The sequence below is a fragment of the Andrographis paniculata genome, unplaced genomic scaffold (genome assembly GCF_009805555.1).
Source record: "Andrographis paniculata isolate CXL003 unplaced genomic scaffold, ASM980555v1 Contig76END, whole genome shotgun sequence".
Taxonomy (NCBI): Eukaryota; Viridiplantae; Streptophyta; class Magnoliopsida; order Lamiales; family Acanthaceae; genus Andrographis; species Andrographis paniculata.
In genome coordinates, this window is record NW_026137613.1 from 910,430 (window position 1) to 936,823 (window position 26,394).

Consider the following 26,394-nt stretch of genomic DNA (forward strand, 5'->3'; position numbering starts at 1 on the left):
GAGAGTTTAGTTTTGAGTTTTGAGATATTTCTTTCGTATCATCTCAAAGTATATTTTTATTATTTTTGTTCGTCTTATTTAATTGAAATCATGTATTTTGTGCGGATTTTCTGTATTTTTTAATTGTGGATTCAAATGTTTCTACCAACAAAAAAAGTCTAATTGTCCAAACTTACAATTACAAAATAATTTACCTTCGGTATCTTTTGTGGACCGACAACTTTAATAACAGTGTATCTTTCGCATTGACATAATGGATTCTTATATCTCAAATTGAATTTGCCAATATTGCTTCTATGTTTTGCCTTTGATGAACTATCAGACATAGTTACTTTTATCAAAATTTGTAACAAAATAAACATTACTGAAAATACAAATAGAAATTTCCCTTCGACTTATATATTTTGGTTTCTATATAATCTTTTAAATCAAAATGAGGAATCATTCAATTATAAAATTACTAAATTTTCATTTCTTAGCAAAATCTATAAAATTTTAAAGATCTAATCACCTCGCAAACTCAAAATCTAAATAAAACAAGCAAACCTAAATTAAAACACATCAACAAAAAAAAAATAAAATGATTCCATGACCCATTACAACAATTCAATTAGCTAAACCAATGCTTTCAAAATCAACTCAGGCTGTGTTTGTTTGGGGGTTTGGATTTTGAGTTGGGATTTGAATAGTAAAAAAATATATTAAAATTTTTTTGGTAAAGAAATAAACTTAGGGTGTGTTTGTTTGGAAGATTGAATTTTAAATTCACTATTCATCTCATTTTTTCTCCAAAAACATCAAATCAAACATATATTTTTTATTTTTTATATTATACTAAAAATTAATTTTACATTCAAAATATCACATAAAAACCAATTTATATCACATCATACAACTATTCAAATTCAAAATTTTTACTATTAAAAAATCTCAACTCAAAATCCAAACCCCCAAACAAACACACCCTTAATGTTTATGTAAATACAATTTTTAAAAATATTACCAAAAAATATAATAGAATATACAAATTTAAATGTATAAACATAAAAATAAAAATATAAAAAACACAGAAAATAGTACTCCTCATCGTATCTTCGTAATTTTACATAATTCACGACAAAAATATATAAAATCATACAATTAAATAAACATACTAAAATAAATAATTAAAAAAATCTATAAACACAATTTATTTAAAAAATAATATGAAATTAATATTTTGTTTAAAATTAATTTAATATATTCTATAAAATATTTAATAATAATAGTATATATTTATATATTAGTATACGAAAGTGTATATATATATTGGAGCCCCTACAGATTATGGACCTGGGCAAGGGCCTGGTCTGCCTTTAGTTAATTTGTATTTTTTTTTATTTAAGTTAATCTCATGTAATTTGTTATTTTTTTTTTTATAATTATATATTTTAATTAAATTATTTTTAGTATTTTAATTTTAATTTATAATTATTACTATTAAATTATAATTATTTTTGGACAATTTAAGTTGGACCGAGTATTAACTTCACGATAGGGGTGGAAATAGGCCAGGCCAGGCCAGGCTTTGGTTAAATAGGCTTGGCCTGTCTTAAAAAGATATGGCCTGAGCCTGGCCTACCAGCCTAAAAAAAAATATTTTTAAAGCCTGAGCCTGGCCTTTTTAAAAGCCTGGCCTGGCCTACGAGCCTGTTTAAAAGGCTACATAATAATTTATTATTATTATTATTATTTTTTTTTTTTGTAAATTTCGTACTATAAATAAAAAATAAAACAGATACAATTATTTATATTATATATAAAAAAATAAAAAATTCTGTTTTTTAATGACAAAAATAATCATTTTTATTGCCATATAAAAATACAATATATTATACTAATAATTTGCAAAAAAACGTATATTACAATTCATTCAAATATATATATAATTATTGGGAATAAGTCTTGCAAACTCCAGACAAAAGCTGATAGAAATTACTGCATAATGACATTAAAAAAAAAAAAAAACAGTTTACATCAATCTATTGTCATTAAGCTGATTGTTCTAACAAAGAAATAAGCAACGCTAACTCAGAAGCAATATTAAAAAATTCGACAAAAATATTTAGAAATTAATAACATAGTTTTTCAAGTTCACGTCACCCACAGGCCACAAGCCACAAGAATTGCAAATTCCCCCAAAGTTTCTGAAACCATTAAATCTGTTCAAGTACAAAAGTTGATCAAATTAGTATTATATCTGAAATTTCTTCCTTCTATATATAAATTACGCAAAGCATCAAAAAATTATATTAGAACAAAAAGAAAAAAGGAATATCTTACTTACCAATACAATAAAAGTTTCAAGAGAAAAATAGCAAATAGATCAATAATATCTTCTGGACATTAGCATTTCCACTCCTGAAATCAAAATTTAAAATTTCAGCACCTGCAAACCTATCCAAATATTTTTAAAAAAATAAATAAATAATTGTAATATCAAAACAACCACCTGCAAACCTATCTAAATATTTCAAACAATACATCCTGCAACAAATTTCAGAAAATCAAAGTTGAATCCTCCCAAAATACATCATGCAACAACAATATCTTACTAAAAAAATCAGATTTTCAAACAATTAATCTGTATAAAAAATTTCAGAAAATATTATAAATTTAAAACGTACCGCAACCAAAGTATTAAAGAACTTCTTTAATCTATAAGCTTATCTCCTTCAAAGACTCATTCACCTTCAAATGAGAGAAATATTTTTATTAGAAAAAAATATATTGTGGGTGATGAATAAGATAAAGAAAAGACAGTTAATAATAAAATTTACCTTCTTTTTTTTCAAGTTGTATTTATGTCGAAGCCAATCTCCTCCACAAATTAGTGTCTCAATAGATTCTTCATTCAATCTTGAACGATATTCATCTATAATTCTACCTCCAGCACTAAATGTAGACTCTGAAGCTACCGTTGATATTGGAATCGCAAGTACATCAGCAGCCATCTTCGATAAAACTTTATATTTCATGCTGTTGTTCCTCCACCACTCCAAGGCACAAAATGAAGACATATTTCCATCAGGAATATAAACACTGTCCTCGAGATAGGCATCCAATTCAGATTTTGATACAGGAATTGCTTCTTTTGCTCTTACAAGACTCATAATTTGATCAAACCCAGTAACTATCGCAGATTCAGATTGGGTGGTGGCAGAGGAGATGTTAGCCATATTGCACTGACTTGAGGATGATTCTTCAACACTTAAGGCCACATAATCATTATATAGTTGTTGCAGTGAAGCACGCACTTTGTTCACATACTCGGCAGCAACTTCTTCAGACTTGTATATCATTGGAAAACATATTTCAACACCATGAAATTTAACTCTCGGATCCAATACATTTGCAACAGCCATCAATAGATTGCACTCACCCCAATATTTATCAAACTTTTCTTTCATTTGCGTTGCCATTTGTATCATAAAAAGATCATCATCCTTTGTCGCATCATCAATTACTTGCTTCACTTTCCAGACCTCTGAAAGATACAAGTTGGCAGTAGGATATTCACTTCCAGATATTAAATTGGTAGCTAAGTTGAAAACCTCTAAAAGTTTACAAACTTTCTCGACTTTCTCCCAATCTTCATTTGAAGGTGCAAATGTATAATGAGGTTCTCTTTCTTGGTATTCTGAGAAGACAATCTTGAATTTTAAAGCAGCGGCTAACATGTGATATGTAGAATTCCACCTTGTTGGACAATCAATTATCAACTTCCTTTCTTTTAGATGCTTTTGTTCAACTACTTCACCAAAACTCTTCAATCTTGAATCATTGAAGTTTACATACTTCACACTTTCACGAACATTATGGATGATATCTTTGATTCGACTAAGCCCATCTTGCACCAAAAGATTCAATATGTGTGCACAACATCTAACATGAAATAGAGCTCCATCGAGGACAAGCCTGGTGCTGCGTGATATGTAGTCTTTTAGATACCTCAAGCACGAGTCATTATATGAAGCATTGTCAACTGATACTGAGAACACTTTATCTTCGATCCCCCAAGCCTTCAAACATTTGAAAATGGCATTGGCTACATCAATTCCTCGCCTTGGAGCAGGCACCTTGACAAAGCTTAAAATCCTTTTCTGAAGCTTCCACCCAGAATCTATAAAATGACCAGTGATTACCATATATTCAATCACTTGATGACTGGATTTCCACATATCTGTTGTCAAGCTAATCTTGCTCACACTCTTTAATAATTCCTTCAATGCTTTTCTTTCTGCTTCATATATTGCTATGCAATCACTTCGTATCGTCTTACGAGAAACTTTCTGAAATTCAGGGTTCGCATACTGAAATGACCATATAAAAGCATCGTCTTCTACAATGCTAAAAGGATACTCATGTACCATAATAGAAGTGGCAATGACTTCCCTCATCTTTTCATTAGAAAATCTAAACCCCGGACTTATAAACGGATTACTTGAATTGGATGGCTTAAAAGGAATGACACATTGTTTCTTTTGTGAAGCCATTTGTACTGACCTCTGCAAACACCCTTCTGAATGTCTCTTTAGATGGCTTGTGCTCGCACCTCTTCCCCCAGTAGCAAATGCATTTTTACAGTATTTGCAAATAGCTTTCTTAACACCTTCAGCAACTTGAATTTCATCAAAGTCATTCCACACAATTGAAGTTTTTTTCCTTTTTTTCCTATTGGCACCTTCATTTGCTTGATTTGAATTCCTTTCGTCTTCATTTCTGTTATCATCCACAGGTTGGCTTGAAAGGGAATCCACTGATATACTATTGTGTGTATCAGATGGAAGATCAAAAATATTTGTTTCATCCATCGAAGCCATATCCTGCTTCAAAATAAATAAAAAATTTATTTAATTAATGATATACATTATAAACGAAAATATCAGAAACTGTTCATTCTTGTAAATATATATCTTATATTTTTCTACAAAAATATAAAATTTTCATTTTAATCTAAATAATATAAAACACAAAAATAAAAATAACAAAACTATTTTAAAAAAATGACGTTATAAAAAAACAAAAAAAACGTCATAAAAAAATATATAAGATAAATAAAATATAACAAAAAAACAAAAAATATATATATTGAAATTCATATCTAAATAAAAATAACGAAAAAAAACATATAAAAACGATATTTACCTTATTTTTCCAAATTCCACCGGTAGCAATAAAAAAAAAGAGGCGATGAAGACAGAAGAAGGAAAAAGAAAAGTAGTGGGTCTCTGTGAAGAAGATTGCAAAACCCTGGACGGCGTGGAGGTCTGGCAGCAGTTGCAGGCTTGCAGGCTTGCAGCGGTGGAAAAGGAATATGGACAGTTGTTGTTCAGTTTACAGCGGGATAATATTTGAATTATGATAAAAGAAACCAAAAAAGGAACATGTATGCAGTAGTTGTTCATATTTGAAATTTTTTATTGGGATAAAAATTATTTTTATTTTTGTTTTTTTTTAATAAATTTATAATTAAATTTTTTTTTTATATATATCATTATTATATATAAAACTATTCTTATTTTATAAAAATAAAAAATAATTTTATATAATAATAATATTATTATTAAACAGGCCGGCCTGTTTAGTAAATAGGCTTTTTCATAAGCCTAAGCCTATTCTGTATATATAAACAGGCTTTAACAAAAAAATCTGAAGCTGATCTTTCTAATAAATAGAACAGGCCAGGCCAGGCTTGATGTAGGCCAGGTCATAGGCCCTGACAGGCCGCCTGGCCTATTTCCACCCCTACTTCACGAACAAACCCAATAATTATTACTATTATTTTGAAGGTCTCTAATGGAGGAGGGAGGATTACATTTTACAAAGAGAGCCGCGTTGGCACACACTGTTGATTCTTTTCATCATCTCTCCTTACCCAGTTTCCTTGCTTTCCCTTGTACACTTTTCTCCATTTCCCAAGCATACAGATACAGCCTTGTTGAGTTGGAATTGATATCACAAAGTCATTAATTTCTTTCCAATTAGCGAGTTCCGTTTGGTATTCTGGGTGGATTTCTCGTTCCGCTTCAGATCTGGTTGCGGAATTGGGAAGCCTTTTCAAACTACGCGTTGGGAAGTAGGAAACTCGTTTGGAATTCAAAGGATTTCGTGTATAGACGCACGCCATGGAAGGGGGCAGAAGATCGAGGGAAGTGTTGAAGAAGAAGACCAGCTCGTCTGGGTGTTTGATAATCAAGAAGAAGAAGATCGAGGATAAGAAGAATTCAGGTAGTAAAGGAACAATTCCGTCTGTTTCAGGTTCGAGTGATGAGGAAGAATCGTTGGAGTTTATGAGAAGAAGAGTGAGTGACAAAAAATTGAATGGTAAGATTCGAAACAGAGACTTTGGGATTGAGAATGGCAGTGCACCGAAGAAGAGTAGGTTGGATTTATTTGAGTTCGACGAGTACGATGAATTTGATGGACATACATTGAGGAATGATCATTTCAAGAGTAGGTTAAAGAACAGTGGGAAATTTGGCAATGAATTTTCGTCGAAAAGGAAACAAGATTTGTTGTATTTTGATGGTTCTGGCAGTAGGAACAAAGGTTTGGAGTTGGAGGAAGACGAGGATGAAGACGAGGAGGCGAATATGCCGATTTCATTATTGAGGTTGAAGTATAGACAGAATGGCGATCGAGCAATAAGGTTGCAAGGAAAGAATGGAGTGCTGAAGGTTATGGTGAACAAGAAGAAAAAGATCGATTCTAGCTCACATTCTAGTGGCAATGCAGAAAGAAGAAGAACAAATTCTAGTTGTGAAAATGATGTCAAGAAGGACGAATCGTTGACAAAATCGAAGAAGGGGAAATTGGAAAGAGGCAAGAATGACTATGAATCAGAAAACCAATTGGAATCACCAAATGCAGGCTCTCGCAGCTCGAAGAAAAGGGTTGAAGGAAAAGTGATCGAAGAAAAGGCTAAGCGCAGTGGCGGGAGTACAGAAAAGCAAATGTTGCGCGACAAGATTCGAGGGATGCTGATTGATGCAAAATGGACGATAGATTATAGGCCACGGCGTAACCGAAACTACTTGGATGCCGTGTACATCAATCCTAATGGAACGGCGTACTGGTCGATTATTAAAGCTTATGATGCATTGAAAAAACAGTTAGGGGACGACAACGGCGAAAACGATCTTTCCGAAGATTTGGTAAACATACTTACAAGACAAACGAAAAGAAAGAGTGCTAAGAAGTCCTCTGTTTTGGAGGCTACGGATAGCTCGGAAAATTCTGATGTGGAGCGGAATTTCAAGTCGAGAAGTGGAAAAGTCCGGAAAATGGAGAGGCCGTATATTGTCTCTAAAGTAACGGGTAGATGCACCCTTTTGGTTCGCGGCTCTGATAAAGGAAAAACTTCCGATTTTGACGGATATGTGCCGTATAAAGGGAAAAGAACAATATTGGGGTGGCTGATTGATGCGGGAGTGGCGAAATTAAGTGAAAAAGTTCGATACATGAACCAGAAAAAGAGTCGGGTAATGCTGGAAGGCTGGCTGACGAAAGATGGAATCCATTGTAGTTGCTGCAGCAAGATCGTCACGGTTTCAAAGTTTGAGCTGCACGCCGGCAGCAATCTGCGTCAGCCATTTCAAAATATACATTTGGAGTCGGGATCATCTCTGTTGCAGTGTCAAATTGATGCCTGGAACAGTCGGGAGAAGTCTGGACGTCGTGATTTCCATTTTGTTGATGTTGATGGCGATGATCCGGACGATGATACTTGCGGCATTTGCGGCGATGGAGGTGATTTGGTTTGTTGTGATAGTTGTCCGTCGACGTTTCATCAGCTCTGTTTGGAAATTCAGGTACTTTGATTATGGCTATGGCTCACCCATTGCATACTTTGTTAGCTATATTTTTAGGGGGTGTTTGTTTGAATTGAAATAGTTGTTTGATATGATATAAATAGTTGTTGATTTGCTGTTTGGAATGTAAAATTGATTTTGCTTACGATATAAAAAATGAAAAATAAGTGTTTGATTTATTTTCCGACATAATTTCATATATTGGTTGTTGTTGTTGTTGCTCTTTTATAATTGCACAAATATTTTTCATCTACGGGTTAAGCTGAAGATGTGTGAATTTTGCTCCATGAACTTTTTTCGAAGCTATATGTAGTCCTTTTGAGTCTAACATCTCTCTCTCTTTTTTTTTCAATATGTCGTAGATTGTGGAACATACTCAGGGTGTGTTTGAGGTTTGGATTTTGAGTTGTGATTTGAATAGTAAAAATTTTGAATTTGAGTAGTTGTATGATATGATATAAATAAGTGTTGATGTGATGTTTTGAATGTAAATACTTTAGTATAATATAAAAAATGAAAAATAAGTGTTTGAATTGATTTATTTTATTGGAAAATTTTTGGTGAATAGTGTAGATTTGCCAAAATCTTGTAAAAGAACACACTTTTAATCACACATTTTTGGTGCTTGGTTTGAAACAGAGTTCTCGATTTTATTTATTCCTTTTGGTTATTGCAGATGCTTCCTCAAGGTGATTGGCACTGTCCGAATTGTACATGCAAATTTTGTGGATCGTCTGGTGGAAATGTTTCTGAAGAAAATGATACTACTGGCGACGAACTTATCAAATGCAGCTTCTGTGAGAAGAAATGTAAGCCGTTGCAACCACTGGCCGTTACAGTTTCACAAAGACACTTATTCATCCAATTTAGCTATACTGAAATCTATGTTTCTGTTATAGATCACAAATCATGCTGCGGAGCTGTCGATTCAAATGATGCATCTTTCTGTGGGCTAAAGTGCCGGGAGGTACTTTTGTATTGCATTAGATTTCCTTATGCAATCAACTGTTAAAAATGGAGAACTTAAATGATGATATTTACTGCTGAGGTCTTCAATAAGAAATCGTAAATTGTTTACATGACTTCATTCTGCTGAATGAGCAAATTTTTTGTTGGAATGTGGAAAGATAGTGAACCAAAGGCATCAAAGAGAAAACTAATTTGGGCATTTCCTTTAGATAATAGAATGTTGTAGCATTGGCCTGCCTAGAGATAGATTTGTACTTTATACCGAAAATATCTAACCATATCGAATTTTTCGGTATGTTGAAAAGAACCTAGCGATATTGCACCGAAAATTCAGTATGATAGATATGTATTACTATACCGATAATTTAGTATACCAATTCGCTAGTACATTATAAGTATATGCCGAAATACTGAAGTTAAAAATGATAATTTTGGTATCAATATACCGAATATTGGGTATATGCAGATAATTTAGTGTACCGAATCGCTAGTACAGTATCAGTATATACCAAAATACTGAAATTAAGAATTATATTTTTTGCATCAATATACCGAAGTATCGATATATACCGATATATCGAATACCAAAATATCAAAACGATATGCAGTATTTTCGCTATTATATTGAACTATCGAATGCCCGAAAATATCATACTATATACCATTATCATATTGTCCCTCTCCATCTTGTGAATCTACATTTTATTGCACAAGAACACCAATAATTTCCATGTTTATCGCGCAAGATTTGGGATCGTCGGTTTTTGTCAGAATTTATGTTATTGTTAGATATTTATTGATTGCATTGTTGATTCTGCTGTTTTAAGCCTTCATAAATAAGCTTTGATTTTGTCATAAAATTTTCTCACAGTCACTTTCGTTCTACAGCTCTACGATCATTTTCAAAAGATTCTTGGAGTCAAACATGAGTTCGATGGTGGCTTTTCATGGTCTTTTATTCAACGATCTGATGTTTCGGATACCTCTGACCGTGGATTTGCACAGCGGGTAGAATGTAACTCTAAGCTATCTGTTGCATTATCTGTCATGGACGAGTGTTTTTTGCCCATCATTGACAGAAGGAGTGGGATAAATATAATCCATAATGTTTTTCATAACTGCAGGTAAATTGCTCTCGACTATGCAAAAGCAGAAGATCGAAATATTGTTTTTGATAAAAATGCCTTTGTAACACTTGAGCGTAGTCGTCGTGAGCATTCCACTGATTTTTTCTCTAATGTTGCAGATCAAATTTTAACCGGCTCAATTATCATGGATTTTATACTGTTATATTGGAGCGAGGTGACGAAATAATGTCTACGGCAGCTGTCAGGTAATAAACACTATTTGCGGATCTTTTTTTTTTTTTTTGCATTACAACTACGGTGGATCACTTGCAAAGCATAAAGCATAGTTGAGGTATTAAAATCAAGTGTGTTTGTATGAGGTTTAGATTTTGGATGTAAAATTGATTTTTAATATAATATAAAAAATCCTCCGTACTTCTAAAACTGCGTCAAACTTTCTCGTGGTTTCATAAACTTTGCGTCTAACCCCCTCAGCAGTCCTTGTTTAACGGTATTTAATCTAAATGCTCTCAAACTGCGTATAAATATTACATACTCAATTTCTAAACCTCTAAAATTACAAATATATTTATTTTTTATATATTTAGCCTAAAAAAATAGTAAAAATAAACTTTTAAAACGTGAGAAAAATAACTATTTTTAAGTATATTTACTATTTTAGGGGACCACTGAGGGATTAGACGCAAAGTTTATGAAACCACGAGGGAGTTTGACGCTTTAGAAATATGGGGGATTTTGTGCAATTTCATGAAACCACGAGTGGATTTTGTACAATTTAGTCTATAAAAAAAATGAAAAATAAATGTTTGAATGGATGTTTTAGAGGAGAATTTTTTTGTTAAATAGTAGAAGTCTGTTTGAGGATTTTAAAAGATTTCTACTATTACCAGACGAATTATATTCAACATTGTACATGTTATAGATTGTTTTCCAAATTTAAACAATCAAAATTGGTTTCATTTGAAATATAAAGACCATGATCGAAATTTTCATTAGTATTAAGCGGTCAATTTAATTGTCTTGAACTAAACACTCCTGATGAAGTGACCATTTACACAGAAAGATCAATCGATGGCATGGCATGGTCATTGTGCATAAAATTTCGGATTAGCTAATGCATATTAAGGTTATGATAAACATATAAAATTATATTGTGATGATAAACAAAATTTTACATAATTATATGTAACAATTGTTTTCAAATGAGCATTCTAGAGCCTTGTGATACTATTTTAAAATTTTAATGTTTGAGTGAAAAATTGTTTTTTAGTCCCGTAACGGACTCCTTTATCATTTGAGTCCCGTAAATAGAGTTTGTATAAAAATTATTCCGTAAGTAAATTTTTTTGGGCACAATTGGTCATTTGGCGCCGAAGATGCACACGTGGCACCCGCCTGTCACACCAGGTAGGCGCCGCCACCTGATGGACATGTGGAACCTTTTCTATACATGCTCCAGTTACAAAACTAAAATGATAAATAGGTCAGTTACGAGACTAAAAAAACAGTTTTTCCAATTAAGATCAATGACATATTATGTCTTAGCTAATATGACCTCGATAAAAATGATGGGAAAATAATTCATGGATTAGTTTCTGCACTATGTACATTTTAAAGTGGATTGGTCGTGCTTATAGCCAAATAGATAAAGCAATCTAATGGATTTTTTCATACCCTCGTCAGGCTGCATGGAAGTCGTGTCGCTGAGATGCCTTTTATTGGAACTCGTGAAATCTATAGACGGAAAGGAATGTGCCGTCGCCTTTTGTCCGTGATTGAAAAGGTAAGTCATATTCATCATATATATATTCTCAAAGAACATTACGTAGTTAATATCGATTTAGTTTGAGTAATGCTTGAATTTTTAACTTGCACGAGTACTTATTAATTTTGAGTACATAATATTTTGGAAGGGTGAAGATTTTATCAAATTTCCAGATTCTGATTGTCCATTTGTTAGTATTTAGGTTGGGATCGCGTTTAGGAATTTTATAAGTTTTGGTAGTTATTGAGAACAGTGAAATTGTTATTAAAATACTCCTTGAATCTATCTATTTATCTGTAGGCTTAGATCTTAGAATATTAATATTTCATTTATAAATAATAAATAGAAAAACAAAAAGTTAGATTTGTCTCTAGAAAAAAGATAAATTAGTTAAATAATGTATATAGGGCTATTTTACTATCATAGAAAATTTATATTTTTTAGTGAAAAAGACCTACAATACATACATTGAGTTAGGATGAAATAAATGTACTCCCTTCGTCCCATGTAAAGACTAACGTTTGCTTTTTGCGCGTAGATTTTTTAATATTAAGTATTATATTGGGTTGTAATATAAGGGTGGTGGCATTTGCGTAATATATTGTAAGTTAAAAGGGTATTTATTATGTTAGAAGATAATACAGTTACTAAATTAAGAAATGGTATCCTTCTTTTGCAACGGACGAAAATGAAAAATGAAACCCTTCACGGAGGGAATATTTATCGGAAATGGTGTATTGAGAATTGTAAAAAAAAAAATGAAAGCAAACACACTATATATTTTACATTGTTTATTCAATTGTAGGTCTCTAGCTGGTTAAAACATATCGATCGCATCCAGTTAATTTTTATTTTTATTTTTTTAACATAGGTATAGCTTTCTATTTAATTGATATGCTTTCGTTAAAAACTTTTCATTACTGCTGAGCTCTTGCAAATAATTTGTCTGAAAATGAACAATTGTATCTTCTTCTCTTTGGCTTGGCGAGCCGATTATTTGATATATATAAATTTGCGATTCCAGGAACTTTCTTCTCTGAAGGTCGAGAAATTGATTATTCCTGCTATATCGGAGCATATGAACACATGGACCGCAGCTTTTGGTTTCCATGAAGTCGAGGATGCCGCCAAGAAAGAAATGAAGTCCTTAAACATGTTGGTATTTCCGGGAACGGATATGCTGCAGAAGCAGTTGGTGGCGCAAGAAAATTCGAGTTTGTGATGAAATGACAAGAGATTATAACTGAAGAATGTAATCATTGCAAACGACACTTCGCTAAGAATTTTTACACGAGGTACATCGGACATCTTTACGATACAAGAAACACTTGACGGATTTCTTACAAAGGAAGTTGAGGATATACTAGAAAAATTGTTGTTGTTCTCCAAAGGTTCAATTGTATCACGAAATTTTGTTACGCTCATCTCAAGGTTTAGGAGATTGTTTCGCATATGGTGCTTGCTCGTGAATATCCATTTTCGACGATGGATTATATTATTTTTAGCAAATTTATTAAAATAGTATCTTTAATTTTGGATTTCAGGTAAAATAGTTAAGGAAGGTTAACTACACACAAATGTTAACTATTTTGGCTCAGGTTTGTTTACTTTGTATTTTTAAATGTATATTTTTTATGTTAGTATAAAGAATTATATTGATAATAGGAAAAATAATAATTTGTGTTTAATCGTTGATTCTTGTAAATGTATGAAATATATTATTATATGTATATATATTGTATTTATATATGTATATTATATTTTTTAATAATATTTATGGAGAAATATTCTCGTTAAGCTAAATGAACAAACTTTCTTGTGTATAATTATAATAATTATATTTGCTTTTTTTTTTTTTTCTATTTTGTCAATTTTATTCTTTATATAATGATACAAATATTAATATATATTTGTTTAACATTAATTTGAAAAATAAATAATTTTAATATAAATACATATTATATATATATATATATTTGTAATATAGCTTAAAGAGAGTAAAATGTGGAATGTTGAAGAAACTCCATTAGAAATTTTTTTATGGTTGATGGCCTAAAATAATTTTACTTAAAAAAATATATAATATATATATACTTCTTCCGCTCACAATATTATGCAATTTACGTTTTACTTAAATAAAGTTTCGTATAATATTTTATGAAATAAAACAATTTTTTTTCGAGAAACATAAAAAAAAAACTGTATAGAAACTCGAAAGAAACACACCTCAACTCGTCAATTTTTGGCCTATCTTACTTTGTGGGCGTCCGTCTCGCGGATTCTACATTAGATTCCTGTACTAGTTCATCCAGCTCGTCCCATCCGCCAAAATTTGACACACTCGGACTACTTCTACGTACAGAAGCAACATTTTCCGAACCCCATGATTTATATCCGTTATTTTTCTTTCTCACCTCTTGTTTAACACTCTGTTCTTGTTTGTCTTTAAATTTAAAAATCCTCGAACCATTATAGGGAGTTGATCTTTTTCGATTCACCTTTCTCTTTGTCTTCGTGTTTGTGTTGATCTTCCCTCGATTCTGATATCTCCGTATTGCGAATGCAAAGGTTGATTGCCCGATGGGGACGGCTAATGCCAATAGAAATGCTTTTAGACCCGTGGTAAGAAGCATCGATATTATAATACCGGGTAGCATCCAACCATAGGATCTAAACACCTGTGTAGATGACAATTGTTTGATCAAAATCGCCGCAAGTTTTAACATTTAGAAAGTAAGGAAAGCATGAAATTGACCCCTTGTAATTGCATCATAACTTCGAAAGAAACCATCTTCGAATCACATGTATTGATCATATGAATTGTTCAAATGGAAATGTAATTTATATCCGGCCGGAGATGAAACCTCGACATCATGCAAAAGATACAAGATATGCCAAATGTCCTTAACATATATATATATATATATCCTCGAAAGGACAATCATCCAATTCATACTTAGGGATCAATTAAGTATCTTTTCGAATCACTTTTCATAATATTCTACCGATGATCGTTCTTTTAAAGATACCTTTTTTTTTTTAATGTTATATCAAAAATATATTTTTCAAATATAAACATCACGTCCAACACTTACCTACTTAATTTCTGAAACTCTCTGTCACCAAAATATTTCTTTAAGATCTTAACTATCTATAAAAAAATATTTAAAGAAAAATCAAAAAATAAAATACTTAATTTTATTTAATTCTTTACTATTTCTAGATCTCTCACACCAAAATGTTTGTTTAAGGTCTAACAATTTATTTTAAAAAAAAAACCATCAAAATGTCTATCTTTTATTTGTTTCTTTCGTTCCACTTAATTTGTCTACGGTCTTTATTTCCGTTCATACACATAATTTGTCTTTTTTAAAAAATATATATAATTATATACTTTAATTACATTTTAAAACTCCTAATTTATAATTTTTTATTTTAATTAACTATTTAGTATTTTAATCTTGATCTTCTAAGCAAAATAGGACAATTTAAGTAGGACAGAGGTAATATATATATATATATAATAATCTTCTATTCAAAACATCACTTTTATTTATCAGTATGAATAAGGTGCAAAATTGTTAGTTTCAGCGCCCATGTTATCCTTAAATTTATATACTACATCCATCCCAAGAGAGTTGTCTTGTTTTTTAATTTTTGTCCGCTTCAAAACAAGGGTCTTGTTTTCTTATTTAGTAACTGTTATCTCCACTTTATAACAAAATTATTCCTACTTTTTCAAACTACTTCTAAATATTACTCTAACATATTCTTTAAAATCCTTAAAAAAGTAGGGACATTTTAGTCATTACTTTCAATTAAATATTATTATTCCTATTTCTTTTGGAACAAATGGAGTAATATTTAATTATGTTAATTATATTATTTAATTATGTAACTTAGGTAAATAAGTTTTAATCCATTCAACCCATATACTAAAATTATGATTTCAACATCTAATCATTTTCCTTTATTTATATCAAATTTTCAACACAGTTTCAATAACATTTTATTACAATAAATAAATAAATAAAAAGGGAGTCAAAGGGAGTACATTCTAATTCTAATTATTTTAAGTCTGATTGTTCAGTATAATTTGTCTTGTTGGACATAACTGGCAAATTATAGATTCGCCAAAAAAATTAATTCGAAGTCCAAAACTCACTTGAAATTCGTGTAACCGTTACTAATTTTCATATTTTTTAAAAAAAATGAAAAAAATACACAATAAATAATAAAGCTCTACACTAAAGCTCTATTTAGGTAACCAATTTTCACTCAAATGACTTTAGTTATTTTTTAAAAAATATCATCACTTCCAAAATTACAAAAATCTTCAAAAAATTGTGTCTAAACGTACTACACTTTCAAAAACTTATCTAATCACAACCCTAACAATTATTCTCCTTTAAATTCAATAAGATCACCAGTTCATTCGGCACAGAATCTCAGGCACAAACAAGTTTGGGGAAAAATGCAGATTGGTTAGGTTTGGAAAATCTTCCAAGACAAATCAAACTCCAAACAACTTTAATTGTAACTAACTTAATCATCGATTCAAGCAAATACAGAACTGAAAGCCGTATAATCCAATCGAAGCATCCAACAAACTAACTGATAAGCACAGTAAATTTCACACACACAACACATGTATCTGTATATATATAATTTTTTTTTTTTTTTAAAAAAAAAAAAACGCGATTGAAGAGGACAAGCACCTTAAAAATCCAGATGCTGTCGATATAATCCTCGAGAGCTTCAAGCCACTGCTCTGAGGTGCTTTCGTCGCCGTCGTTGTCGTCTAAATTGAAGGATTCCGCGTTGGAGTCAAACCGGCGAGACCTGTGTAGACAGCAGCGACTGCGTGTGGAAACTGTACAGGAATGGAAATGGCGAAGGGGATTTTGGATCTGTAGTAAGGAAAAGGCGTTCGGAGGCGGAATTGAAAATGGAAGTTGAAGTTGAAGGTGGTGATGCAGATGAAACCCGATCTTCGCCATTGCCGCCATTGGGGGAGGCTTCTCTTATCTTCTATAACAGCCTTTTTTAATTTCTATCTTTTCCAAAGTCATTTAAACACAAATTAGTATGAGAAAGGCTCGTTAGTTTACCTTACAAATTTTTATTCATTTGAGAATATTTATTTTTAAAATAATATTATATTAAATACATTTTTTCTTTTGAAGTTAAATATTAATATTTTTTTATAAAAAATTTAAATTTCAAAAACTCCAAAAACTCATCTCTAAAATATATTTCCTCGATCCCGGCAACGATAAACTTTTTACATAAAATTTTATATAATACAAATAAATTAAAAAAATATATATAGTATTTATTTATTATAAAAAGATGAGAAGTTTTAAATATATATAAAAATATTTATTTATTGATTTCTATTTGTTAAGTATCTTTAAGAGAAATAAATTTACTCCATCTGTCCAGCAACAATGGTGGTGTTTGCTTTTTACATGTAAATTTTTGAATATTAGTATTATATTGGATTGCAGTAAAAAAGACAAAAATACCCATATGTTAGTATAGTGTAATATAAAAGTAATGATATTTGTGTAATATATTGTAAGTTGAAAGGGTATTTATTATGTGAAGTATGTAGTACAATTACTAAATTAGGAAATAGTAACTTTATTTTGGGACGGACGAAAATGAAAAATTATAACATTGCAATGGGACGGAGAGAGTACTTAAAAATATAAAAATGATCATGTTTTATGGACGAATAAAAAAAATAAAAAGGGCCATGACGGAAGAAATACTAATTAGCAATTTTTATTTAATTTTGAATTCGATATAAGTCTACAACAAAAACTCATAAGTTAGAATATGTAAATGAAAAATAAGGGTTTGTTTTTATAAATAAATAAAAATTAAGAAAAATATAATAAGGGCTTGTTTTTCTAGTGTTTTGAAACGATTTTTTTTTTGCCTACTTTTGTTTTTACTATTTATAAATTTAAATATTTTTATAAATTAAATATTAATAATACTATATTTTATCAATCTCATCTTAATTAATAGTTTTTTTTTTTTTTGTTTTTAGCTGTTCATAACCATTGACATATTTTATTTTGAATAAATTTATTAAATTAAAATATATTTAACAAATATAAATTAATTTAATTAACTATATAATGTTTTATCGATCCGTCTCTAAGGGTCTCATTTACCTTTTGCATCATCATATTTAATATTTCGTCTGTCCAACTAGAAAATATGCATACTTTTATTTTGGGACGTCCAATTACAAAGTAAATATTTCATTAAATACCTTACATTTTTCCGCAAATACTTTTATTTTATATCACATCATTATTTTTACTCCAAAAAGCAAGGGCAAAAATGTCATTACACTACTTTTAACTACCCAGTAAATATATATTTTATACGTGGACCGGAGGGATTAAAAATATCCTTATATTTGTATATTTTTTTGCACAAATGTCATTATAATAGTATTATAATACACTAATAAAATATTTTTATTATTTCCCCTTAATTTGTACTATATTTTCATATAATAATTAATATTCAAATATCAAATACGCAAAAATTAAATGAGACTTTAGAGCCGGACAGAGATAGTATATAACATCAATTTCTCATAAAAAAAAATAAATATTTTTATATACATTTTAAACTCTATCTCTTTTATAACATTAGATTATGTTAATTATAAATAAATACATATATTTTTTATATTTACTTGTATTATAAAAATTTATTCTCTAATAATATATATTACATATATTTTTTATTGCAATATAATTTTTAAATATTTAAATATATATTCTAATTTTTTAATTATATATATTAAATTTATTTTTAAAATATCAATATTATTAATTATATAAAAAATAAAATAGTAATATCATAATTGATTACTCCCTTCGTCCCAATAGAGTTGTCTTATTTTTTCATTTTCGTTTGTCCTAAAACAAGTGTCTTGTTTCCCTATTTAGTAATCGTGGTCCCCATTTTATAACAAATTTATTCCTATTTTTCTAAACTATCCCTAATTATTACTCGACTTTTTAAAATTATTCAAAAAGTAAAAGTATTTTAATTTTTACCTTCTATTTTATACCCATTTTTAATTAAATATTAATTATCCCTTAGTTTTCGTACTCACTCTCAATAAGACATTTTTTTAAGCGGAGGGAGAATTATTAACTATACATAGCTATCTTAAATATCCTATCAATTGAGTGGGAAAAAGGGAGTATAAATATTATTTATAAAAAGTAAAATATAAGTTTTAAAACTTTTAAAATATCCTATTTAATCTAAATTTTGTTGTAATATTAGTATAACATTATTTAATAAAAATATTAATTATTTCTAGGGCTAACTACTATTTTATATATTGTATTATATTATATATATTGTGTATATATAAATGTGTGTGCGGCTTATATATATAATAATATATGTATAGTATGTTGTGTGTTATTATATATTCATTAAAATTAGTCCATTTGGGCTCGATACGAGAATTAAAAGAAAATTAAAAATTTTATTGAAAATATGATAGGTAGTTGAGAGTATTTTTGAAAATTTAGTTAAAAAATAAAATATATGAAGAGACAACGTAATAAAGTTGTGTTATCTGTTGTAAATAAATATTGAATTGAAGGTAATAATTAAATATTGATTCGTTGATTTTGACAAAATTAATAATTAAATAAATTTAATGAACTTACTAAAAATAAAAGTGAAAATAAATTTGGCGACCGAGAGAGCACATAGGATGATATGTGAATAAATATATGTATGTATGGTAGATATATATAGATATATAGATATATGAATTGCATAAATATATTCTAAATTATTGGAGGAATATGTTTCTTTATTCTAATTTTTTCAAATTTTATTATTTGAATTTTGTATTTTTTTAAAAAATACATTTTTTTTTTCATAATTATTGTGTCAAATATTATTTTAATACCAACCCCAAATCAAAATTAAAAAAAATAAAAAAAATAAAAAAAACAAACATCTTTCTTTATTCCACAATCATTCATATTTAGGTATATACGTATAACAAATATATATATATACATATTAAAAGCAACTCATGTTTGTCTCAATCACAAACACAAGCCATCGGGCGGCCATGCGAAGCATACGAAGGAGCGGCGGCGAGAATCGATCAAATTTTGATCGCGTTCTTCGCCGGCACATCAAGTCCGCGACTACGAAAGATCATTCCACAGTTGAAAGGTTAGTGGAAGACCTCCGGACGACATACCCATAGTACGCCCGCCACAAGCTACAGCCCTTCACCAAACGCGTCCACCAAATTCTCTCAGAGTCTCAGCAAACTCGTAAGAGGAACGCCGGCGGCGACGCTCAAAACAGCAGCAGCGGTGCCGCCGCCGCGTCGTCCACTGTGTCATCTAAATTTGAGAAGGTCGAGGAATCCAAAGCCGTAGAATTCGATGTTGTCTACAACAATGATGTTAAATTAAACGTATTGAGCGAAGTATGCGATTTACGTAAGGCGGTTACGAAGAATGACAACAACAACAATGGCGAGGTTGAGACTAAGGGTTCAATGCTTGAGACATTTGGGGGAATGAGCAGTGAGATTGTTTATTTGATTAAGAAAGTTATTTTCCCTCTGCGACATCCGCATATTCCTCTTTCTTTGGGATTGCAGCCCCATGGAGGAATTTTGTTGCACGGACCACCAGGCTGCGGAAAAACTTCCTAGCGCGGGCCATTGCCGATGAAGTTGGAGGACCTCTTTATGAAGTTTCTGCTACTGAATTGGTATCTGGGGTTTCAGCTAATTCATCTATCGGTTAGCTAATGAATTTGTGACTTGATTGGAACTGTTAAAATTAGTTCTGCTAACCTAATCCATTGTGTTTCAGTGTTACTTATTGTGTTAATGCAGAGTAAATTGATTTGGATTGTTTATTGTTTATATGTTCTTCATTCATCCATTGGTTCATTGAGGAAATTGTGAATTAATTGTTGTGTTAACATGGAGTAAACTGATTTTTTGTGTTTATATGCTTTTGTTTATCCCTCAAGTTTTATATATGACAATGGTCTTTTCTTTATGTGTGATTGTGTAACCTAAATTAAACATTAGACTTTTATATGATCCTAGATTGATTCACGGTTGTTATTGATAAGAAATTATTTTGAGAACCTCATTTACTAGCATGATATTTGTATTGAGGTGACATAAGTTGAAAAAAATTGCTCCAACAAACTGTCAGCCTTTGAAAATCTATGAATGGATTATTTTGTAAATTTTTTCAGGTGCATCAGAAGAAAGCATACGAAATTTGTTTGCAAAAGCATACAGGACCACTCCATCAACGATGAGATCGATGCAATTGCTTCAAAAAGGGTCAATATGCAGAGAGAAATGGAGAAACGCATTGTAACACAACTGCTGAAATGCATGGACCGATCAAATAGGCCTCTAAAATCTACTGAGGGCAATGCATCTTCTGGAAGTTTTGATTGTGAATGTGGCCATATTCTAGTAATGGGAGCAACCAATAGACCCGATGGCATTGATCCTGCCTTAAGGAGGCCCAGAATATTTGATATTGAAGTTGCTCTAGGTATCCCAGATGAATGTGGAAGGGCTGAAATTTTATCGGCAGTCACACACAATATGCGTCTTGAAGGAGTCTTCGATTTTTTAAAAATAGCTAGATCCACTTCTGGGTTTGTTGGAGCTGACTTGGAAGAGCTTGCCAAGAATGCTGGTCACTTTGCAATTGATAGAATTATAGCCAAGAAATTTACCGAGCCTTCTGATCTTGCAATAGGCAAGTTATGGTGGAGGCAACAGTGGTCATAGGAAGAAATTAAGGGGCTTAGCATGACTATGGCTGATTTTGAGGTAACTCCTATTTAGTCGATCATAACCTTCATAAATAGTCAATTGTGTTGATGTTGGAGTATATTCTTGAATCACTATAAAAATTAAGTAGTGTGATAATTCATTTATTTATTTTATATTATTGAATCACTATAAAACTTAATGATCACAAATATATATTTAATCTACATAGGCCCTTTGATTCGTTAGGCTTCAGTATTACATCACTGTCTTTTGCTTATTGTTTTAGATGTTTATGGAAGTGAGTCTCCCTTTAAACCTTTTCTTTCGTTCGTTAAAAAGGGATTATGCATAAGATGCGCATGTATATGTCATGGACAATTTTTTTGGGCATGATATATATTTAAAAAATTTAAACATATCTTTGTTTTATAATTCTGTCACATTTTAAAAATTGAATTGTTAATATATGTTTAAAATATTTGATGAAACTCTCAGTTTATGTAACAACGTGAAATATCCTGTTTCAACTTTCTTTCTCATTAATTTGATTATCGTTGTGGTTTGCAACTCAAACTTCTAACAATACATATAATTAAAATGATTGCAGGAAGCAGCTAAATTCGTTCAACCTTCCTTGAAAAGAGAAGGTTTTTCTACTGTACCAGATGTGAAACGGGATGATATTGGAGGCCTTCATCGGCTCAGACACAAATTTGAATGTAGTATAATTAATTGTATTAAACATCCTGAAAAAAGCAAGGTAATATCTTGATTCTTGCATTTTTTCTTGGCTTTCTGCTCTTGGTAATACTCCTCTTTGATTGGTATATGTTTTTCGATTGAATTTTATGTTTTATATTGTATGGTAATTTTGCTGCTCTCTTTTTACCCATGTCCTGGTCTTGTTGTACCAGTTGGGCTCTACTTTCTTCTTTAATTTTTAGCTTCATCAAAAAAAATAAAAAAACACTGTTCCATATTTATAATTTCTCCACTTTTTGCTCCACTTACTGTGAAACCCTGTTCTGTTACACTTGGATTCATTCACTTTATGCTTAGGGAATTTGAAATAAATTGCAGAAGAATATAAATTATTAGGGAAGAAAAAGTAAACGAAGGCGAAATATACCATGTCATTTTTTGTTGGAGGATTAATATGTAAATAAGTGGAAAAAGGAGAAGCAACATAACTTTTTTTTCATGTTTGCAGAAATTTGACGTAGACTTGGATACTGCAATTTTGCTGCATGGTCCTCCAGGCTGCGGCAAGACATTGATTGCCAAAGCTGTTGCTAATGAAGCAGGAGCTAATTTTATATATATCCAGGTTATTTTTAATTTGCTATAATTAAAAAATATATATCTCAATTTTATTTTTTTCTTCTTCACCAGTATCTTCACATTATTGTTGTTTTAAATGAAGGGCCCTGAGCTCCTCAATAAGTATGTTGGCGAAAGCGAGGCAGCTGTGCGGACCCTCTTTCGTCGTGCCAGGACATGTGCTCCATGTATAATATTTTTTGATGAGGTACCATCTTCTATTAGTATAGTTGCTCTATTTACACTAACAGTTTCGCCTGTTCATAATTAATTTCATTCTTTTTAATTCAACTCTGAGATTGAATGGGTTATTGGCATTAACAAGACTGTTGCACTAATGTCTTTTAATGTTAGGTGCGCCAAACATGGTCATGTAGTGTTTGTATAAAATATTAAACGATTTATTCCTCTTCTTACTCATTTGATAATTTTTGCTAAGCAATAATGGATTTCACATGGAGTCTATTGTGTTGCAAATTGTTGTTTCCTAGTTGAAGGTTTTGCGAATATTGAATCCTATCATCTAGGTGATCGAATACCTTGCAATGTCCTATTGACATATTTGACTTCTAATAGAGCCTTAGAGGCCCTTCTTAGTAGCAAAGTATATGAAAGTATAAATAAAGACAATTACGAAATACTACATATTAATGACGATTTGGGAGTGCAAGAAAGATAACTGTTTTCGTAGGCCAATTTGCTTTTGTTTCTAGTGTAACAATGGCCAGTGTTTATTTTGAAACCGAACTGGAATATTGTTCTACTAACTATTTCACTTATAACAATCAATTTCCAGCCAGAAATTGGCTTAAGGCTAAACTTAAAAATTGTAGAAGGTTTGATAGATCTTCCAAAACCGTTAATATAGTTCACATTGAACCCCTAACTAAGGGGTAGTGATCATTCTTGATATGTTTCCACCAACCTTGATCGTTGTTTATTGCTACATGATTATCTTACCTAAATATTGAAGTTAGTAAGAAAAAGTATCATATAATTATACATTATATAGTCTTTAAACGCACCCCTCACGTGCAAGGTGAAATTCATCTCACACGAACCTTGCACGTGGACAATATTTCACGAAGGAGGACAGTGGGACTCGAACATAGGACCTATCGTTCAGATACCATATTAAATAACACTTTTAGGTACTGTTTTTTAGTTTGATAGAATGAACACTTTATGTTTTTGATATATGATAGATTCAACTCGAGCTCGACTAAAAAAGAACATTTTTCAAAGAATCGAGCTTGAGACGATTCCAAAATAAGATCCTCAACCAGGGTCAATCTTTGCTTAAATCACAACTGTAGTTACCTTAAAGTATTAGTTACTATTGCTTGACTTATCTATTTCACCGGAAACAGAGAGGGAGATTGATTATGCTTTTGACTCCAGCCTTGCATTGTAATTTGTCTACAACAATTTGATCGTTTTTCTGCACTCTTGTTTTTCTATCAGATCGATTCAATAACAAAAAAACATGGTCAGGAAGGGGGGTGGGTTGTTGAGGGCATCATCAACCAGGTTAGCAGATTATTTCTTGTTCCCCTACAAATTCCTTTCACCATCTCATCATCTCAAGAAACATGCTAGCATAGTTATGAAATTGTCGATGTTGTATCATACAGCTATTGTCAGAGCTTGACGGCGCAGTAAAAAGGAACAGTGTTTATATAATTGGTGCAACAAATAGGTGAATACAATAAGTTTTATTTTTTCGTTTTTTCTTGGCCTCCTGACTTATTCATGGAGGCTGAACCATTGTGCTGAATTAAGTGTTTTTGGTTAGTTTTTGATATAATATTTTTTGTTGACTTATTGCTAGGCCTCAGAAAATAGAGCCAGCTATTCTCCGATCAGGGAGATTGGGTAAACCCATATATGTACCTCTCCCTAGTCCAGACGATCGAGGATTAATCTTGGAAGCTCTTGGTCGGAAAAAACCTGTCGACACTAGTGTGGATCTTATGGCCCTTGGGAGAGATGATGCTTGTAAGAATTTCAGTGGTGCAGATCTAAAACAACTGGTATATATATATGTTGCAAGAGCTTATCATTATTCTAGATGTTCGCCTTAAATTGCAAATGCCGTCTAGATTGACTAAATTATTTATAACTCATATGATTTGAAAATTTGCGTTGTTCTCTCTCGCCCCTTGTGAGTTAGAAGCTACCCGAGGATCTCTCATATTTTATAAAATATTGCACAGAATTTTGTTGTATGCTTTAAAAAATACGAGAGCCTCACGTAATATATAGGAGATGTGCAATAATTTGTAAAATGCGAGGAAAACTTGTGCAATTTTCAGATTTTTCAAAAATCGGGTGGGTTATAATCCCGTCAACGTAATTACAATTTAATTATTATTATTATTATTTTAAAGATGTTAAGTGTAATTACAATTTTTATGATGACAGATGAAGGAAGCTGCTAAAGCTGCAAGGGATGATCCTTTTGAACCCGACACAATCGAAGAAGCTCATTTCAAAATAGCATTGAGGAAAGTGTCTCCTTCAATTTCAGATAAGGTGGTGATTCTTCATTCTATTAATTATTAATGCACTATATATGATTTATTGGATTACTAACAAAATTGTTTAATCCTTACAATTAGTATATTTAATTTTTTTTATTTTTTTTCTGGTGCAGCAATTAAGACACTACAATCGATTGGCAAAAAAAATACTCAAGGGATGGCTTTGATGAGCTTGTAAGGTCTATAAGCATTTATCCTCTCTCAATTACGACCTTTTTTTTTTTTTTTTCCTTAATTTAAATAGTGGTAGTTTAAAATATTGAGTTTTCATCAATTTGTTTAATCATCGAATTTTATTTGTTTAGTGTTGAAAGTTTTGTCTGTCCCACATAAAATGTCATATTTTTTTATATTTAGTTTGTCCCACATAGTTTATTTCTTTCAGTGTTTGAAAAATAATTAAACATTTTAATTACATTTTAAATTTTATAATTTTTATTTTTAATTAAATTATTTAATTATCTTAATTTATATATATTTGTATTAAACCATAATTATTTTTACTAATATATTTTATTCCATCAGTCAGCTCATTTGTATCCTTTGTTATTTTGTATTAAATATTAACTTTTAACAAAAATATATATATATATATATAACACTCACTCATTAGATATAATCTTTTTTTTTTGTTATTACTTTTTTTTTTAGTAAATTTATTTATATTAAATATACTTTAATAAATATAAATTAATTTAATTAAATTTCTAATATGTCTATATTTAAAACTTTTTTTTATTAAATTAGTTTTACCTCAATTATAAATAAATATATATATTTTTTATTTATTTGTATTATATGAAATTTTATTATTTACAAAATAATATTCATATTATATATATTTTATTAAAATATAATGCTTAAAAATTTAAAATACGGCAAGGCAATACAATATATATCATACATACTAATAAAGTTATTTTAATTATTTTTATTTTATTTTTACTATATCCCAATATAATATTAATATTTTTAAATTTACGTGCAAAAAACAAATAGATATCTAATTATAGGACGTAGA

At 30.5% G+C, this 26,394-nt stretch overlaps 3 protein-coding genes and 1 pseudogene across 3 annotated transcripts; 2 read left to right on the plus strand and 2 right to left on the minus strand.

Moving 5' to 3' along the window:
* Window positions 1-1,998: 1,998 nt before the first annotated feature.
* LOC127266486 (zinc finger BED domain-containing protein RICESLEEPER 2-like) lies at window positions 1,999-5,201 on the minus strand. The gene is made up of 4 exons (XM_051296744.1): window positions 5,188-5,201; window positions 2,820-4,865; window positions 2,667-2,730; window positions 1,999-2,201 (listed from the first exon to the last, which is right to left on the minus strand). Exons 2-3 carry the CDS (start codon window positions 4,860-4,862, stop codon window positions 2,698-2,700), a joined length of 2,076 nt encoding a protein of 691 aa, XP_051152701.1. The 5' UTR covers window positions 4,863-4,865; window positions 5,188-5,201; the 3' UTR covers window positions 1,999-2,201; window positions 2,667-2,697.
* A 636-nt stretch (window positions 5,202-5,837) lies between these two features.
* Window positions 5,838-13,331, plus strand: LOC127266574 (increased DNA methylation 1). Its single transcript, XM_051296856.1, has 7 exons — window positions 5,838-7,853; window positions 8,530-8,662; window positions 8,753-8,820; window positions 9,711-9,946; window positions 10,069-10,155; window positions 11,594-11,693; window positions 12,700-13,331. The coding sequence occupies exons 1-7, from the start codon at window positions 6,168-6,170 to the stop codon at window positions 12,895-12,897; spliced, it is 2,508 nt and encodes an 835-aa protein (XP_051152813.1). The 5' UTR covers window positions 5,838-6,167; the 3' UTR covers window positions 12,898-13,331.
* A 555-nt stretch (window positions 13,332-13,886) lies between these two features.
* On the minus strand, window positions 13,887-16,784 carry LOC127266551 (uncharacterized). Its single transcript, XM_051296821.1, has 2 exons — window positions 16,394-16,784; window positions 13,887-14,353 (listed from the first exon to the last, which is right to left on the minus strand). The coding sequence occupies exons 1-2, from the start codon at window positions 16,682-16,684 to the stop codon at window positions 13,928-13,930; spliced, it is 717 nt and encodes a 238-aa protein (XP_051152778.1). The 5' UTR covers window positions 16,685-16,784; the 3' UTR covers window positions 13,887-13,927.
* A 3,028-nt stretch (window positions 16,785-19,812) lies between these two features.
* LOC127266487 (cell division control protein 48 homolog C-like) lies at window positions 19,813-25,689 on the plus strand (annotated as a pseudogene).
* The last annotated feature ends 705 nt before the right edge of the window (window positions 25,690-26,394 follow it).

Coding starts and splice junctions, on each gene's coding strand:
- LOC127266551 (XM_051296821.1), bottom strand. CDS start 16,684: ATGGCGGCAATGGCGAAGATCGGGTTTCATCTGCATCACCACCTTCAA. Junction 14,354..16,393: donor ACAGCATCTGGATTTTTAAG/GTGCTTGTCCTC, acceptor TCATCTACACAG/GTGTTTAGATCCTATGGTTG.
- LOC127266486 (XM_051296744.1), bottom strand. CDS start 4,862: ATGGCTTCGATGGATGAAACAAATATTTTTGATCTTCCATCTGATACA. Junction 2,731..2,819: donor ACAACTTGAAAAAAAAGAAG/GTAAATTTTATT, acceptor TCTCATTTGAAG/GTGAATGAGTCTTTGAAGGA.
- LOC127266574 (XM_051296856.1), top strand. CDS start 6,168: ATGGAAGGGGGCAGAAGATCGAGGGAAGTGTTGAAGAAGAAGACCAGC. Junction 9,947..10,068: donor AATGTTTTTCATAACTGCAG/GTAAATTGCTCT, acceptor CTAATGTTGCAG/ATCAAATTTTAACCGGCTCA. Junction 10,156..11,593: donor ATGTCTACGGCAGCTGTCAG/GTAATAAACACT, acceptor TACCCTCGTCAG/GCTGCATGGAAGTCGTGTCG.